This window comes from Corticium candelabrum, chromosome 3 (assembly GCF_963422355.1).
Source record: "Corticium candelabrum chromosome 3, ooCorCand1.1, whole genome shotgun sequence".
Lineage (NCBI taxonomy): Eukaryota > Metazoa > Porifera > Homoscleromorpha > Homosclerophorida > Plakinidae > Corticium > Corticium candelabrum.
Window position 1 is genome coordinate 4,379,489 of NC_085087.1, and position 18,012 is coordinate 4,397,500.

The 18,012-nt window shown below is 42.8% G+C and overlaps 2 protein-coding genes across 2 annotated transcripts; one reads left to right on the plus strand and one right to left on the minus strand.

Annotated features, from left to right (window-relative positions):
- Positions 1–971: 971 nt before the first annotated feature.
- Positions 972–9,621, minus strand: LOC134177111 (tubulin-specific chaperone C-like). The gene is made up of 9 exons (XM_062643836.1): positions 9,535–9,621; positions 9,343–9,481; positions 9,088–9,242; positions 6,233–6,383; positions 4,608–4,678; positions 3,058–3,167; positions 2,883–2,961; positions 1,246–1,377; positions 972–1,159 (listed from the first exon to the last, which is right to left on the minus strand). The coding sequence occupies exons 1-9, from the start codon at positions 9,544–9,546 to the stop codon at positions 1,028–1,030; spliced, it is 981 nt and encodes a 326-aa protein (XP_062499820.1). The 5' UTR covers positions 9,547–9,621; the 3' UTR covers positions 972–1,027.
- Positions 9,594–17,376, plus strand: LOC134177110 (nuclear factor NF-kappa-B p100 subunit-like). Its single transcript, XM_062643834.1, has 7 exons — positions 9,594–10,021; positions 10,316–11,153; positions 11,217–11,325; positions 14,620–14,821; positions 16,068–16,156; positions 16,239–16,484; positions 17,092–17,376. The coding sequence occupies exons 1-7, from the start codon at positions 9,691–9,693 to the stop codon at positions 17,137–17,139; spliced, it is 1,863 nt and encodes a 620-aa protein (XP_062499818.1). The 5' UTR covers positions 9,594–9,690; the 3' UTR covers positions 17,140–17,376.
- Positions 17,377–18,012: the final 636 nt, after the last annotated feature.

Consider the following 18,012-nt stretch of genomic DNA (forward strand, 5'->3'; position numbering starts at 1 on the left):
ACATTCAGCTTGTCAACTACACACAATCCCTAGCTACAATGAATACAAAAGGATGGGGCGACGGAGCTCAATAGATATAACCCTATAGGACCATGCCCCTTTCTATTGTGCCACAAGCATTGGAAGTCTCGCTGCACTCAGCAATTTAATGACAAATACCGTAGGTATAGCTGCACAAAGTTGTAGAACACCGAGGATAACTAACTAACTGTATACAGATCTGTAATTTTTTAGTTACCAAAGAGGGAGAAGCACACAAAGCCAGAGGATAACCTACAAAGATGACGAAATATGAAAATTATTAAATGTGAGTAGCAAGTGTGAGGTAGCAGTAACCGCGATAGCTTGCTTAGCACATGAGAGCGTGGATCTGAACAAGAGCCTTACCCACCAAGAGACAGCATGCGTCAAAATTACCAAACCAATGCAATCATATTAGACAAACTCAGCCTAAGAGAAATTGAACAAGCAGTGTATGACAAATCGGTTGTCCGGGTTCCCGGGACAACCAAAAATACGACCAGACAACTGAAATGCCAGATTAGGGTTGCCCAGGGACAACCAGTTGACATCTACCCTGACATATTCCTTTTCTGAGCAAGCCTATGCATGCAAGATGACAAGTGTGGTTGACATATCATCTTGAGATTCACAAGTGTGTTGAAGGGATGATTTCAAACACCACCGCCACATTTTGCTACAGTAGTTAGCCCCTGCTACACTATTGGTCCAGTGCGATCGACTGTTAGTGTGATGAACGAACACCAGCTGACAGATATAGCACAATTCTAAATAGATCCGACAGTCATAGTCGTCACAACATGATTGTACATTCTAAGCAATGAGGTCGACCAAAGTAATGACCGGGCAACTAGCCATTGACATATGATTGCCCAGAGACTACTTAGAGGTGGGACGATTTGTCGTACACTGACAGAGTTATCTACGAATTCTATAAACATATTGTATAACTCTACAGACAATGCCAGGTATATTAACTGTTCAATATTACCACCTGTATGATATCCTAGTTATCCCAATGTAATATTCTCTCTTCGTCTGAAATAACATACCAATTTGGTGAGTGTTCAACATCATTCAACCAGTTAAAGTCGTTGACTTCTCTCCAATTGTTCAACGAAGGATCAAGACCAGCAGTCTGAAACAAGACAAAGCATGCACTAACCCACTAAATCAACACGAAAATATACAAGCTATACTGCAATCACTACATCTTCAACAAACCTTGAAGTGCTCAGCCACCGAGTCGTACACCCAATTGTAGCAAGCAAAACCGATAGCAGAGCAGTCTTCTATGATCGCCTTACTCGATACGTAGATATACAAGTGACAGCGATGAGTTCGATGTACACGCAACTGCAAAAAATCGTTGACTAGTTACTAACAAGAAGCTTCATACATTCCAGATTCAAACGATTATTCACAATAAAGTGCCTGCATCTACACATGCATACATATCAGCCCAATCAATTTCAACACTTTAAGCAAATAGGAAAAGGTCTCTGAGCCTAACACATGCAAGGCCTAGAACCATCAATCTTTTCATGCATTGATAGTTAACAAAAACCAAGTATCACATGATCTAATCGCCAGTTTTCTATACGTTGCAGACCTACTGAGAACCTCCGATGATGCTCATACAGTACAACATAAATACTATGATCCTACATGTCTGTAACAAAATAAGGAAAGTATGCTAGCTCTGTATGATCAACACTGTAGGTGGATCATAGATACGAGTTCAGCTCACATAAGCCATTGCGTGTGCAAGATGCAATTGCAAGATCTATTATCCTCTCTACGTATAAATGAAAATGTAATAGAACATGTAATGGTCAATAGCAAGACAAGAAGCATACAAAAACGGAAGGCAAACAAATATCTATGAAAAGTGGCAAACATTTTCACGATATACTACAATACTCAAGTAAGCCCCAGTCCCTAGTTTGGCCAAGGCTCTAAGATTTTCACATCTCTTAGTGCTTTAGTTAATGCTAATTGGTGCTTTTCACAGTGACTGCTTGCTATGATTAGTCTGAATCATAACCAATACAACACCTCACTATAGTAAAACAGTGTGTGTGTGTGTGTGTGTGTGTGTGTGTGTGTGTGTGTGTGTGTGTGTGTGTGTGTGTGTGTGTGTGTGTGTGTGTGTGTGTGTGTGTGTGTGTGTGTGTGTGTGTGTGTGGCATGCATGCATGATGCCCACACACGTCACATACAAAAAGTACATGTTTTGTTACTATTGCATTGATTCAATGGTAGCCTAATACAATTTGCCAAAAACAGACAGACACACTCTTAGAAGACCGTGATTCTCCAGTATTGCCAAATCCTCTGACCTCATGTAGGCCAAACAGATAGACCATGGTACATGTATACATACAGCCGCATGTCACTTATCTGACCCCCTTGGGACCGGACCTCTGTTGGATAAGTGAAAATGTCGGACAACTAAAGCTGTTACAAACTCAACTATTGTTCATATTATAAGGCATTTTTTCCATATTAGGTACACTGAATGTAGATGTAGGATGAATGTAGAATACGAGAAGAAACGCTTGAATTCACTCTCAAACTTGTTTCAAGGAACAACTGACATGCACATGGATGTACATGTACCTACACGTATGCAGCTGATTAGCCATGTGATCACCCACATGACAAGCTTGACCTGTTGGATAACCAGCGTGTCGGCTAAGTGAACATCGGATAAGTGACACGCAATTGTGCTAAAATATAATTACCTACAACTTCTTGCACGGACACCAAAGCATGCACCACAGTTACCTATTTAAACTACCGAGTCCATCTAAGTTCAGTTATTTTAAAATAAAACAAGAACACCCGGTATCTCTTACCTGTTGACATGCTAGCACTAATGTGCAATTCTGGCAACGATCAATGAATATCGATGTCTGTACTGGTCCACAGAAGATACTACAACAACAATAATAACGTACTCAGTCACAGCAAGAACTGTCTAGCAGCACACTAAACCATTAGACTATAAACCTAAGAGTTTGAATCTCGTACCGACAATCGGTTAGCTGGTCAATGTGAATTGTTGATGGTGTCCCATATATCCTCACAGTGCACCCTTCCAGGTCTGATAACAAGATGTCTTGACCAGAAGCAGCGGAAGCCTGTAGCAATAAATGAGAGTAAGAATCTATGTTCAGACTGTCTGCAGATGTCCCAAAAAAAGATCAACCAACGACTCACGCAATCACACACACACACACACACACACACATACACACACACACACACACACACGCACACACACACACACACACACACACACACACACACAAACACACGCACACACACACACACACACACGCACAGACCTGTCAACTTTTGAAAGGCAAAATGCATGAGACAACGGCAAGTAGTGACTGCACCCACACAAATTGATATTACTGTTTGGACACTTCAGTTACCATTCAACAATTGTTTAGCATTAGCTAGAGTAGCTTCGGGTAACCCTACCAAAGTCATTAATCACTGCGTCTAAAAGGAAGTTGCTTCTCTTAATTCCTGTGTTCTAGGTTGTACAGTCTTATAGCTTGCTTAGCAGCAGACAACATACTACCAAAGCAGAGCGTAATGGACTTTCGGTGGCTTGAGTTCCTGAAGTGTTCTGTACAATAATCAGAAAATCCGGAAATAATTTAACTTTTAGTAGCTACAACCATGATGATTCTACACATGGGCAACCTTTTAGAACATGGGAGGGCATGAGCTCGAGGAAGAATCCAATCTGTCTGAGTACCACACTGATCTTATTACAACATTCGCCACAGCTGTTGGGTTGGCATTGGTCAATCGCACGAGGAAGGAATCAATGGTATAGAACACGTGCAACACGTGGACAATATGGGGCCTCGGAAACCCAAATTTCTACTAAACACATGCACAGCGTACTTGGATTTCTGAAGTACTAAGTGGGTTAATGGCAGCTCTTGAGCTTACGCGCCTTGGATGAGAAATTAAGAAAAGCAGCTGGAAGCTCGCACTAGTTTAGGGAACGCCTGCTAGTCAAAATGCGTGAGATGAGGGGTCTGATGCAGACAAGCATGAGACAAGGTCAAAATGTGTGAGAGTTGACAGGTCTGCGCACATGCACGTACACACACACACACACACACACACACACACACACACACACACACACACACAGACAGACACAGACACACACACAGACACACACACACACACACACACACACACACACACACACATGCACACACACACACACACACACACACACACACACACACACACACACACACACACACACACACAATTGATATGCCCTTCGGAAAGTTCCAAAGATAGCACCTCTTGCCTATTTCTAGGTAGGGACTCCGGCACTACTCGGAGTTTTAGGCCGTGCTGACGAACCCCTTGATGCGTAGCCAGAGCATTGAAGGGCGCACACACACACACACACACACACACACACACACACACACACACACGCACATATACCCTTGGTATTAGCTTGGTAGCTAGTCTAAAAACTGTAAATACAACATAATAAAATTACAAAGACTAAACTCTCTTCACTAACACACTACCTGTAAGTCAAGATGCTCGTTTTGCCGATTTGTAAATCCTTGATGAGAAGAAGACGCAGACAGCATTGTTTCTACACAAATTCACACCAAGCATGCGTTATTAAGTGTAAACATATGCTTAACTCGTGACTACATTTCTACACGTTTGCTATGCATGCTCTATGCCTCAACTACGGCAGTTTTAGTCTAACCCAACATCTGTGGTCCTACACCAGTGCATTTCAGACATGTGCTAGAAAGATACCCGGCTTACCTGAGAATCTAGGCCTAGAGCATAGACTAGCATAACCACTTTCGCTTCTAGTCTCGCGTAGCCAGACCCTTCCCCGCCTACATCCGCCGGCAAAAATGGTCTGGTGAAGAGGCTCTTATCTTTTTGTTCGCCACACTCAATTAGTCCCTGCATTCCCGGGGGCACTAAAGACCTCTTTAGTGGTCGACATCAATGCCTAAAGAAAATGACTAAGCCCCTGCATAGGCATGAGATCATGTCAACGGAGGCACGATAATGATCGCAATTGCCCACCTAGCTAGTGCATATGAATCATATTATGGTATCTATTACAGTGTGAAGATGTACGTGTGACTGACCGAAAGAAGGAAGATTGGCCTAGGAGTACACACCGTACAGACATCGAAGTTGTGTGGTAAGCTTACCTACAACCGGTGTCACCGTGCGCCGATCACGTCGATGGTGTGATTGATTTCTAAAGGTTCTTTTTGATAGGCACTCGCCGTCAACTCGAAGTCACAGGTGGAAGCCGATGCTGAAACGCAGCTACTAACAGTAACAGCTAGTCGCTATTCGGTGCTACAACGCCTGTAACGCCCAAACGAAGACTTAATTTATTTGGAGCTATTGTCAGACTCTGCCCACGCATCCTACAGACTTCATTTGGGCGTTACAGGCGTTGTAGCAGCAATCGCTGCCTGAATAGCAACTAGCTGTTGCTGTTAGTAGTTGCATTTCACCATCGGCTTCCACCGATGACTTCGAGTCGTCGGCGAGTGCCTATCAAAAGAACCTTTAGAAATCAATCACACCATCGACGTGATCGACGCGTGGTGACACCGGTTGTAGGTAAGCTTACCACACAACTTCGATGTCTGTACGGTGTGTACTCCTAGGCCATTTTTCTTTCTTTCTTTCGGTCAGTCACACATACATCTTCACACTGTAATAGATACCATAATATGCATAATTCATATGCACTAGCTAGGTGGGCAATTGCCATCGTTATGGTGTCTCCGTTGACATGATCTCATGCCTACACGTGCTTAGTAGTTTTCTTTAGGCATTGATGTCGACCACTAAAGATGTCTTTAGTTCCCCCGGAATGCAGGGGACTAATTGAGTGCAGTGAACGAAAAGATCAAAGCCTCTTCATCAGACAATTTCTTGCCGGCAGATGTAGGCGGGGAAGGGTTTGGCTACGCGAGACTATTTCGCTTCATGGTGACTCCATTGCTGCAAACTGCCACTAGCAAGCAAATGTCACTTAGCCATTGGCCTGCGCTTGTGTTGCAGCCCAGTGGCATGTGCTTGCATGCAGCCATTACCAGACAGAAAGACATGCAGACATTCTTGACTTATAATACAATAGTATAGGCAGTAATCAACTCACTCTGCCGATTGTCTTCCTGTGGTTCTTCAGAGCCAGACTGGTCAGTAACGTCTTTAGCCGCTTCTTTCCGTCTCGTTGTAAACGTGAACTTTTTCTTGGGAATCAGGATGGTCCGTTGCTGATTGATAGACAACAACAGCATCGACACATCCTACCAAATTCAAATCAGAGATAAATTAATCCAATACCAGATTCATATACAGTATGTCAAACACAAACGTTTAGTTTCACTGTTTAGAATCTTGAAATATATCACGTCAGTCTATATTAATGTTTTCAAAACTGCCAGTCATCTTATATCTACCAATACAAAAGTGGCGTTTAGATATAAAAACAGGCAAGAGAACAAAGGTCTTGCATGATCCAGACTGCTCAGTGTCGTATTTGTGCTCAAACACATTACAAAGAAAGGTCATAGAAATACCATAAGAATTCTTTGGAGGATGTTGCCAACACAGAGCCAACAGAATTCTCAAAGTTAGACACTGTAAATCAGAATTTTTCAGCAACATGAAAACATTAGCAAATCTAGCGAATCAACTAATTTCTCTAAATTTTATTGTTGCTAAGTTCCGAGGATTGACCTTGAGTATAATATGCAGAGCTGCCACTCCTACGTATCATTATGCATCCTACAAAAGCAGCACTTCTCAGCCCCTACAAAATACGTAGGATGTCCTATACAAATTTGCTAGCACAAATTCCAAAAGGCAATGGATTCGGAAATACTGTAACAAGTCTGCTAAGCTCTGGGGCTAATGGCATTCTCTTGATTTGAATTACGGGTGGCTACTATATTACGTGTGCTATGCATAAACGTTCTCCTGTATCACTCTTGAAATATAATCAGAAATAAATGTGTTAATTAAGGTAAATATCACTTTATGATGACCGTTGCCTGGACAAACAATGATAAACTGACATTACTTTACATCATCACCATCCTTGTGTAGTTTTCACTGGACTATACTTTTTCTAAAAGAAATATATACCGTAGTACTCCACCTAGAAGAGCAGGGGCTGTTATTAAAACATTTGAAACTATGTGCGTTTGTACAGTGGCCGTGTTCACACTGCTAGTTATAGCGTAGTTATGCAACTATTTCTATATTCGTAGTTTGGTAACTATGGTCTAGGCGGTTGTTTACATTAGCATGAACATGGGTATTACTATAGTATCCGGAGTGGAATGCGCACAAACGGAAGTTCGTTACGAGTGTTAGCATGTCTGATAAAAACACAATTTCAACAGCAGACTTACGGGAGTTACAACTAGACATCTAGTCGTCTCGCATAGCCAGAACCTTCCCTGCTACGCGAGACTAATCATCTACGCCTACTACGCATGTGTAACTACTGTAACTACTGTAACTACATGTACACTCTCACCAAGACCGCAATCTTAGTTTGATAACTACGCTATAACGACGCGCTAACCACGGCTAGTGTTCACACTGTAGTTCAGTTACTAGACGCTGGTTGGGTAGCTATGCTATAAATAGCAGTGTGAACACGGCCAGTGACATTTTCTTGGGTCTGCAATCCTCCAGGAAATTCCCTCACTTCTACGCCATTCCCTAACCGTACTAGTGTTCTCACCAGTACCGTCACTACCGTCAAAGTGATGGTTGGGAGAGGGAAGGGACGTTTGGAGCGGGGAAAACAGCATTCAGTGACGGTCGGGAACAGAATTGGAAAGCCTTAGCCAACATAGTGTGGGTGGGATGTTTTCCTACAAGATCCATCACGAATCTAAAGACGTTAGTGGTCTTGATGGTCCCAAAGTTGCTACAGAATAATACATACTATTCTCATGTTAGACAGCTGGTAATCTTAGGGAGTGCATGGTCTCTTTGTTGGTGTTGGAGGTGAATTCCTGTTGACCTTTCACACAAGAAGTGCTAATGAAACTGTGGTTGCAGCAGCTGTTCTACTAATTACTATTTATCCTCAATCTCATGTTTTGTACATCCTTACTCTTTTAGGTCAGCTCATAATTCCAGTTTTAATTAATTAAGTCAATTTGTCATTGTAATAATCTACTGTATTACCTGTCTGTCTGTCTGTGTTATGTTTATTAAGTTAAGTTCAATGAGGTCTATTCAGCAATATCTGAGTGGCAATTATATTGAATAGTCTACCAATCATGCAGTAACTATATACATGCTGCCATTCTGACTCTAATAAAGTGATAGTATGACATCATTACCAAATGTCAACATTAAACATTTGATGATGTCATTAATTGACGTCATTATATTTGATGACGTCATATTGATGCTCGGCAAAAAATTCTGGCTAGAACGCTGCACACTGTACAAAGGCACATAGTACCAAATGTTCTAATAAGTACCCCTGCCCTTCTAGGCGGGATAAACTGTAGGCTGCCTGTTGTAATGACCACGCCCAATTTTAGGTTACGCCTACTTTCTGTACACAACCGTTTGAAAACCTACATGATCACTAGAACCTACACAATCATTATGACAGTGGTAGCTCTGTATACGTGTCAATACTCAATGACAGAGTAGAACATATTTCCAAGTGCGTATTTGGCTTCATCGCTTTACAAATGGACAAATGATCTCATCGCCAGGTGGTTTCAGATTTAAATGCCCAGATGTTAAAGCTTATGGTCTCCAACCCTAACCCTAACCCCAAATCATCTCCAACCTGAAACCTGAAATTCACTAAAGTTTTTTGTCCCTAAATTTTCCTGATTACAGTACACCTCTGCAGGTATTTATTTGCCAAGGGCATACAAAAATACTTTTTCGAACCATATCACACTGAAGCTTTCTAGATTATGCACACACAATCACAGACTGGACTGCAGACCCGAACTGCTCTCTCACTTCTTGAGCTTTTCTCACGTCAAAGGAAGAAAGAAAGTCTATTGAATCCGCTAAGAACTTCTGAAGGCGATGACACGCTAATGTAAGCTGGTCGAAGTGATGACTCAACTCCGACCGTGACAGCTTATCAGACTGTCCGAGACGTCTCTCAATATCTGAAACCAAACACACAGTCGTCACAGAAACAGTAACAATTCCATCATTATAAAATGTGTGACGTAATTTTAACTAACCAAAAGTGTATTCATAGCTTACCTGCTTTTTCTTGTGCAAAGTTTTCATTGAAAAATTGAATTGCTTCTTGATTGTCCCTCATTTGGAGCCTCACTTCCCTTTTTCGTTCAATGTTAGCGCGCCGCTCTTCCATGCGCATCCTTATCGCTTCAAACTTGCTCTACAACGATCACATAATCCGTACCGTTCAAAACAAGCTTCACGAAATCTCACTTCGTCCGCCATTGCCGCACATGCGCAGTTCCCAATTCGTCAAGAATGTGAGTCGGGAAAGTCCCGACCGTGTGAGAGTCGAGAAAAGGGAAAGCACCTGGGCGAGGAATTTGTACCTCTGTTTCGCTCACATCGATTCCTCTTTGATGTGCAACGATGAGCAGTGCCGATACGGCGACCGTCCGCAACCCGAATGCACGAGAATGCGATCAGGATGCGACGACCTCCGAGTCGACCACACAAGTCGAGACACGGCAAGCCCCGCTGCTTCGTCCAGCCGTCTTCAACCCCAACCCGATGTCAAGCGACGCCGGCAAGCTCCCGTTGTCGGCCGAAGACAGCGGTGAAGGCTCACTTCCGGTGAAGTCAAGAGACAAGCAGGCGACGCATGACGACACGGCGCAGGAACGTCGCTCTGACGCGCCAACGAAGCGAAAGAAGAGAACGAAGAGGGTCACCAAGGCGGAGAAAGACGACAAAGCTACAGGTAGGTTGCGACAATCCGTCAACGAACCAGGAAGTCGACTACCTGCGACTGGGCTGGGCGAGAGTAAGTCGCGGACGGACCGAGAGGGATTTTCCCGTGGGATTCCCCTCTCGACGTGCCCTGCTGCACGACCGTCGCGCTGTCTCTCGCTTGCACTCTAGCTACGGACTATTCGCGTTTTCTCTAGTGTTCTATTTTGAGCGAGAGCGTGCGTTTGGTGCAAAGGGAGCCCCGTTTCGCGCACCGTCGAGTCTCATGTCCGGGACACTAACGCGTTTGTTCTGTTATTTACAGGGGACGCCGACGTTGACTGGGCGATGAACCAGTCACCGCATGCATCGGCGTTTTCGATCGTCGGCGGTGTGACTCAACCGGTTCTGCCCACGATTGCGCCCGGAATTTCGCTCATGCCGGCGGCGCTGTTTGCGCGTGCGCCGCTCGGACAGACGTCTGTCGCGCCGAGATTGCCGCCGGTCATCAACACCGGCCTTCATCCACCGGTTTTCTCAGTTGCCGCCTCTCCTCAACTTGCTACCGTCATGCAATCGCAATACTTACCAGGCTTTCCCATCGGGCCCTATGCGTCAGGACTCTTGCAACCTGCAGCCGCTAGTTTACTTAGACTGCCGTTTGCTACTTTTCCCATGTCGACCGTGTCGGACGCGGCCATGCGAGCAGCCGCGGTGACGTCCGGCACCGTCCCCCTACCGGGAATGCCGTCCTTGAATCTGCCATCCGCTAAATCCGAGCAGCAAGTAGACTCAGGCTTTTTCAGCGACCACAGCAACACGTCGACACCGACTGCGACGTCGGCAAACTCCATAAATCCGCTACAGCGCGCTCTAGCTGCAGAGGCGGGAAAAAGAAAGGGAAAACGAAAGGCAGACGAGGTTGAACAAGAAGAGAGTGAAAGTTTACCAACCAGTCCTAAGCTAATGATTGACAGTAACCCTGGTACTCCAGTAGAGGGCAAGCCAAGTAGCGGCACTAAGAAACAAATAACTGAAGAAGACCTTCGCGCATCTGCTTCAGCAGATCAGACACAACTCGGAATGAGTGATACTGCTAAGGCTCTCCTTTTCTGTGCGACCGAGTGCCACCTTGCTGTCCTTCAGGATGATGAAGGAGACACGTTAGTTTTAGTTGCTGAGTCTGTGATAAGTTAATTAGTATATTTTGTCTGATTTCTGTGTAGGCCGTTGCATTTGTCAATCGCTCAAGGAAATCTTCCTCTTACCAGTTACTTGGTGGCATTGCTAACGAGTGCTAAAATGAATCTTGATATTTTCAATTTCATTAGACAGGTGAGTGACAACAAACAGAACAGACATCAGACTTAATTTAAAATTGACTTGTTTGAACTAATTAGATATCTATGATATCACATAATGGTTGATATCAACTATCATAGTTACGACGACACTGAGTACTAAAGTATTGGTTGGCTGTGGGTCATAATTAGTCTCAAGTAGCCAGACCCTTGGGAATGCGAGACTAGGTCATAATTATGGATAGTTGATCTCGATTGTTACATAGTTGGGAGTCTTCAGAGGAATGCAAACGACAGAAACACAGACCTCCCAACTCGCACGATTTCGTCGTGAGACTCACGATTTACGCTCATGTCTCATGATCTCATGATTTGCGGCCAATTCTCATGATTTGCGGTCAATTCTCATGATTTGCGGTCAATTCTCATGATTGCCAGTCTTTTCTCTCGCAATCCTACCGTAAGACACTCTGACAGCCATTTTGCGCAGACTCGTTAGCTCTGTCTTTCTGGACATAGCGGATTCTTTGAACTAAACCCTATATACACCTCTGCTTGCTTGTATCTGGGGTATCTGGTGTATCTACCTGCAGTAAAAGTAACGTTTGGAAGTTCGAGGCAAAGCCTGAGCACACACAAATGTAATGCAAATCCAACATGTAATCTGTTGACCACGCCTACTTTGGATACCGTATAAGATGAAACATTGGTGGGAATTTATTTTGGCGGTTTGCTAAGAAATTGACTGACAGCACATTGTTGGATTTTATTTTGGTGGTTGGACATCGTTGTCTGATACTTGTCTTACCATGGGTAGTCTTAATGTGTTTGTGATTGACAGCTGTGTTCATGACTCACATTTCCCTAACTTACTGCATGGTCTCCAACTACTGCATAGGCACAACAGACAGCAAGCAAGTATTACCTGCCATCTTGCTGATCTACGTGCCTGATGACGTCAACATATCCCGGAGGCCAAAATAATGGCGAATTTTGTATTTGCGGCCGCTGAAAAATCCGCCAATCCACCAAAATAGATTCCCCGCCAATATTTAATCTTATATGGTATGTTTAATGGGCGTGGTCATTTAATCAAAAAGAGACAGTCTCACGATTTGGTGCCAATAAGAGTTGAGAGGTCTGTACTAAAGTACAGTACTGGCAATAAGTAAGCTGACAGGGAAACCATAAAAGATACCATGTAGGATAGGATAAGATAAAAGATGATACCATACAATTAAGATAAGATACCATCCATAGGATATACCATACGCAATATGATATATGATACAATTAAGATAAGATACCAGATGGTACTATATATGCAATACCATATATGATACCCTATGATACGCAATACTATACCATACGCAATATGATACCATAGGATACCATACCCATACAATAAAAATGTTAGGTTACTTATTGCCGGTACTGTATTAGTCGGCTGTGCAATATTATTAGTCGGCTGTGCAATATAATTAGTCTCACTTAGCCAGACCCTTTCCCAAGGGGCTTGTTACACGAGACTAGGTCATAATTATGGATAGTTGATGTCAATCAGTTAGATAGTTGGGAGTCTTCGGAGGAATGCAATCAACAGAAACAGCAAACCTAAAAGTGTCTAGTATAGCGTATAGCCGCTTTTTATTGCCACAGTGCTTTTTAAAGGACTTCGAAGGAAGACACCATTAATTTTGAGGCAGGCGCTTAATAATTTCGCATGAAAGCCACACACTCAACAGCTCTGATTGGTATGTAGTACACACACACACACACACACACACACACACACACACACACACACACACACACACACACACACATGATACATACTTGTAAGCTTCCACCAATGTGGAAGGAAAAGAACATGAGGGACAAATCTATGAAAAACATGATTGCTGGCTTGTAAATGGAATACCTGTATAGTATACCATCAGCATGCAAGAGGAGAGAAACAGCAGTGACAACTTTTACAATGTACCTGTACATCGTGACTCGACTGCTTGAGCCGCATGCCTCGGATTATGCCTCATTGGTCATCAATCGTGCAATCAGAAACGGCAATAAATCCCTGTCGGGTATGACTGCATTAGGACACTTACAAGTGGACAGTGCATGGTAGAAACGTTGCAGCGGTAAACAACGGTTGTATGTAGTCAGTAATTAATTTAAGTAATTTTTGTTGTATTGAAAGTGAATCAAATTGGAACAGAGTCTTTATGTAGATACAGTCAGACCTTGTTATTCCGAACACGTTTGTCCTGTTGGTTTTTGTTGGACTAACACGGGCAGTCGAATTATCGGTAACAAATACACAGTGACCATGTAAATTGGTTTCACATGTTCCTTGTCAGAAAGTGAGAGTGTCGGAGTAATGAGGTCTGACTGTACTCAGTTCGGTGCCGAGTATCATTATAAGGTAACCAGTAGATACGTAGAAGTCATTACAAATGACAAGATGCTGCATAGCTTGCTCATCGAGTAAATTCATTATTCAAAGCTTTTTAACCTATTATGCATGTATTATTCATGTTAACATTAATAATATTAGCATTCTTGAGTAATATTTATTAGAATTCAAGTCTACTATCACAGGGTTCTCGCTACAGCATGGCAGTGTGGCGCTGCACCACACTCCAGTAAGAGGGCACCACACTCACAAATGGCAGATAGGAGTCCAAAGTTTTACAGCTAAGGAATGTATGAGAATTTCATACACAATACTACCTATTTTACTTAGTAAAGGTGACAATAGCCAAAAATCCAGGCTTTTACAAAATAACACGGGATGAGCCTCGCTCAAGTGTTGTGATTACAGTACCTGATGTGTTGCATCTGATTTTATTCCTGGATGCCCTTCTAGTGACCCGGAAAGCACACCTCTTGTCCAGGAAGTGTAGCACCTAGAATCTACTCTTGACTAGTCATGGCTTTTTGTGAAGCAACAACAGTGATCACGTCAATTAACGCCTAAGTTTAGACAGACTTTCTGTGGTTTCGTCCATGAAACTTGCGCATATGCAATCTATGAAAACCAATAAGAAGGGCTTAGTGGTGATCGACGTTGATTTCCTTGCCAGGACACTTGAACGTATGTTACACTCGATATTCACAATACAAAATCTACCTCACATGAGATCGGCTCAACTGCGCATGTCCAACTTGGACAGTGCAACTGTAAAGAGCAGACTGCGTGCATAGTGGACACGCTCATGCTGCCACGCTCCCAAAAATGTCTAGCAAGAACCCTCATATTGACTTACTGCACTGTACATAAACATTCAAGAATATAATGTTTGGTTGTTGTAAGCGATTCTTTTGGTAGACGCCATTACATTTGGCTGTCATTACTCGTCAGCATGCTGTCATAGTCATGTTGGTAAGAGGTGGCGCTAATGTCAATCTACCTGACCGGAATGGGAGAACTTGTCTGCATCTTGCTGTCGAATCGAATGACTTGGGGTCTGTGCAAGCTCTGACACTCGCAAGCAATCCTAAAATTGACTTGGAAATAAGGAACTTTGATGGTATGACATTGTGTGATATTTTTGGATGAACAGGAAGGCAGGTAGACACATAGTGGGTAGAGGCAGGAAACTGATATAGACAGACAGACAGACAGACAGACAGACAGACAGATAGTCTGGTATGTTTCCTTTGATGTTCCTTGATCTCATGTTCCCCTCCACATCTAATGATAGGGACTAAATGGCCTATTAATAAGTTATTGATGACAGATGAGGGTGAATATATTGGTGAAGGTGGGAACGGAGGCATCTCTTTATTTGCTGTTGCATAGTCTGGTTTGCCTCTAGTTTAGTTGTTGGCAATGTTTCGGCACAACTTCAAGGTTCTCCACTCGTGACGTGATGAAACGGTGAACAGCTTGTTGTCGACCCATAACGTCATATACTGAGCTGTGGTTATATGTAGGTGTACAAGGACTGATGTACAAAACATGGGTTTTGACAGACAGAAAGTTGTATTTTATTGTGTGGCCCATTATAGGCTTTTGGACTAATTTTTAAATAATTTCTTAGACTGTAAGTGCTGATATATGAAAATATATGTATTGACAGACAGACAGACAGACAGACAGACAGATTGTTATATTTGAAATCTTACTGTACCAATAATAACAATTGTTAACTTTAGACAGACAGACAGACATGCATACATACGCATAAATACAGACAAGCAGACAGACAGACAGATGGACACAAACAGACGGACAGACACAGACAGACAGACACACAGACAGACAGATAGATGGGCAGACAAATAGATGGACGGACAGACAGACAGAAAGACAAACATGCATACGTACATAGATATAGACAGACAGATACATAAAGCTGCAATGCAGGACTCTGGAGCAAAGTTGAGACTGACTGATTATCATTTGTGTGTGAACAGGAGACACACACTGACATACAGGCATACATATTTATGGTATAGGAGATTAACACATACACACTCAGATTGACACAATCACAAAAGTACTGAACTCATCCATCATATTCCAAGTAACACACTAATTGATACTCATGCATGTACATATTCCTACCAAGAAATTATACAAACCGCAAGCAAGAGTTTTACGGCAACCTTCAACAAACAGTTTCAGTATTGACATTCACAATATCAACATTTAGTCACACAGAATGTAGTACTAACACAAAGCCAATGACCAACAATCAGAACATACATTTCTTCATTACCTTCCCTAATCGACGACATGCCGCCGATGATTAACAATATGCCTTCTTATAGGATTTACTGCATTACATGTTGCTGTGATGAAAGCCAGCTTGCCTATCGCACAAAGCCTTCTATCACTCGGTGCATCAATCAATGCCCCAGTAAGTCAACTTCTGATCCATTAGCACACAACAGGTCTGTGTCGTATACTTTCAGTCGTTGGTATGATACTCTGTTTTTCAGGACGGTAAAAGTGGAATGACGCCTCTGCATCATGCTGTCGAATCAAAGTGTACGGAAATGATCCAAATGTTGATCAAACGAGGAGCAAGCGTCCATTCAACGACGTTTGGTGGAGGCACGGCTCTTCACTTTGCATCCGGATACGCCCTGCTCGACGCGATAAAAATATTGTTAGCATCGGGAGCTAACGCTAAGGCATCGAATAATGAAGGAGATACGCCAGCAGATGTGGCACCAAGTAGTGGAGTAAGTGATATTACGTATGGTTGTACATGTTGTTCACAGGCATGCCACACTCATATCTAACTAGGGTAGCGTTCACTGTGTCTGTACACTGTACTGACAAAGGATGGTTCTGGTGTGTGTGTGTGTGTGTGTGTGTGTGTGTGTGTGTGTGTGTGTGTGTGTGTGTGTGTGTGTGTGTGTGTGTGTGCATGCATGCGTGCGTGTGTGTGTGTGTGTGTGTGTGCATGCATGCATGCGTGTGTGTGTGTGTGTGTGTGTGTGTGTGTGTGTGTGTGTGTGTGTGTGTGTGTGTGTGTGTGTGTGTGTGTGTGTGTGTGTGTGTGTGACATCAGAAGAGCCACCCATGCTGAGTTAACACATCCACAATCCCATACAAACATACTGGTACATGCAGGTATAAAAGGTACAGCACCTATTAAGAGTAAAGGCCACCTTCATTCTGTTGTGACCTCTGAAAAATATGGTACACACTGATACATATAGACATTGCCATTGTCAAACGTGATATGACACACACATGTCCTGTTGGTTCACATAGTCCACTCACATACAGTTAGGTATGACTAGATGTTTACCAACAAGTGAAACTGTTGTTGTTGCGTTCTAGTTGAGTCAGTTGCTGAGAGCTGGAGACAGAAGAAAAGGTACAGCGTAAATCCTCACTGCTCTGTGACTTGTCACCACGCCTTGTGTTTACATAATCTCTATCTACGTTATGCTGCAATCATGCCTGAAAAGCCAGATTTGGTTGATTTCGTTTTTAATCTGTTAACGATAGTTTTGTAATGCTCTAAATTCACTGATACAGAATAAACAATAATTGGGTACATCACAATCAGAATAATAGGCAGACTGTTGCCGTGCCGTCCCGTTATCAACTGGTCAGACATATCAGGCAACAGCCAAGAGTACAAACACATCTCAAGCAGTTACAGCATTGTGGTCCGAACTAAAAGGTAAACACGAGTGATTAAGATTATCTTATCCTATCATTCGTCATTTCAAGTCTCGCATTGGAATATCATTCAAAACGTATTGTATTTCTTCGATTAAAAACCATGCTTGAATAGCAGCAACCTATGCTCGAATAGTAACCCAGGGTCTAGAGTGATTGACAAAACAACAGTATGGTCAGAGTTCCCAGGCTACCACATGGTCTGGAAACGATGGCATGCAAGAACCATTCAATTTAGAGCAGAAACAAGACGCTCTATTGGAAGCAGAGAGGACATCCGTTCAAGCAGTGTCTCTCGAGTACAAAGTGGACAGATAAATATTTTGACACTAGAAGTGTAAGTTCACGGTGATCAATGAGAAGATAAATATTCATATGAGGACAGAAGGAGCAAGAGTTGGTAAATAGATATGTATCTTGCATTTGACAGATGCATTAAACTGGTGCTTGTTTGTTCTCTTAGAATGATTGAAATAATAAAACCCATACTTGAATAGTAACCCGGGGTCCCAAGTCCCAAGTGATTGAAAAATAGTAACGTAGGGCTCTTAATCGAAGAAATACGGTAGAAAC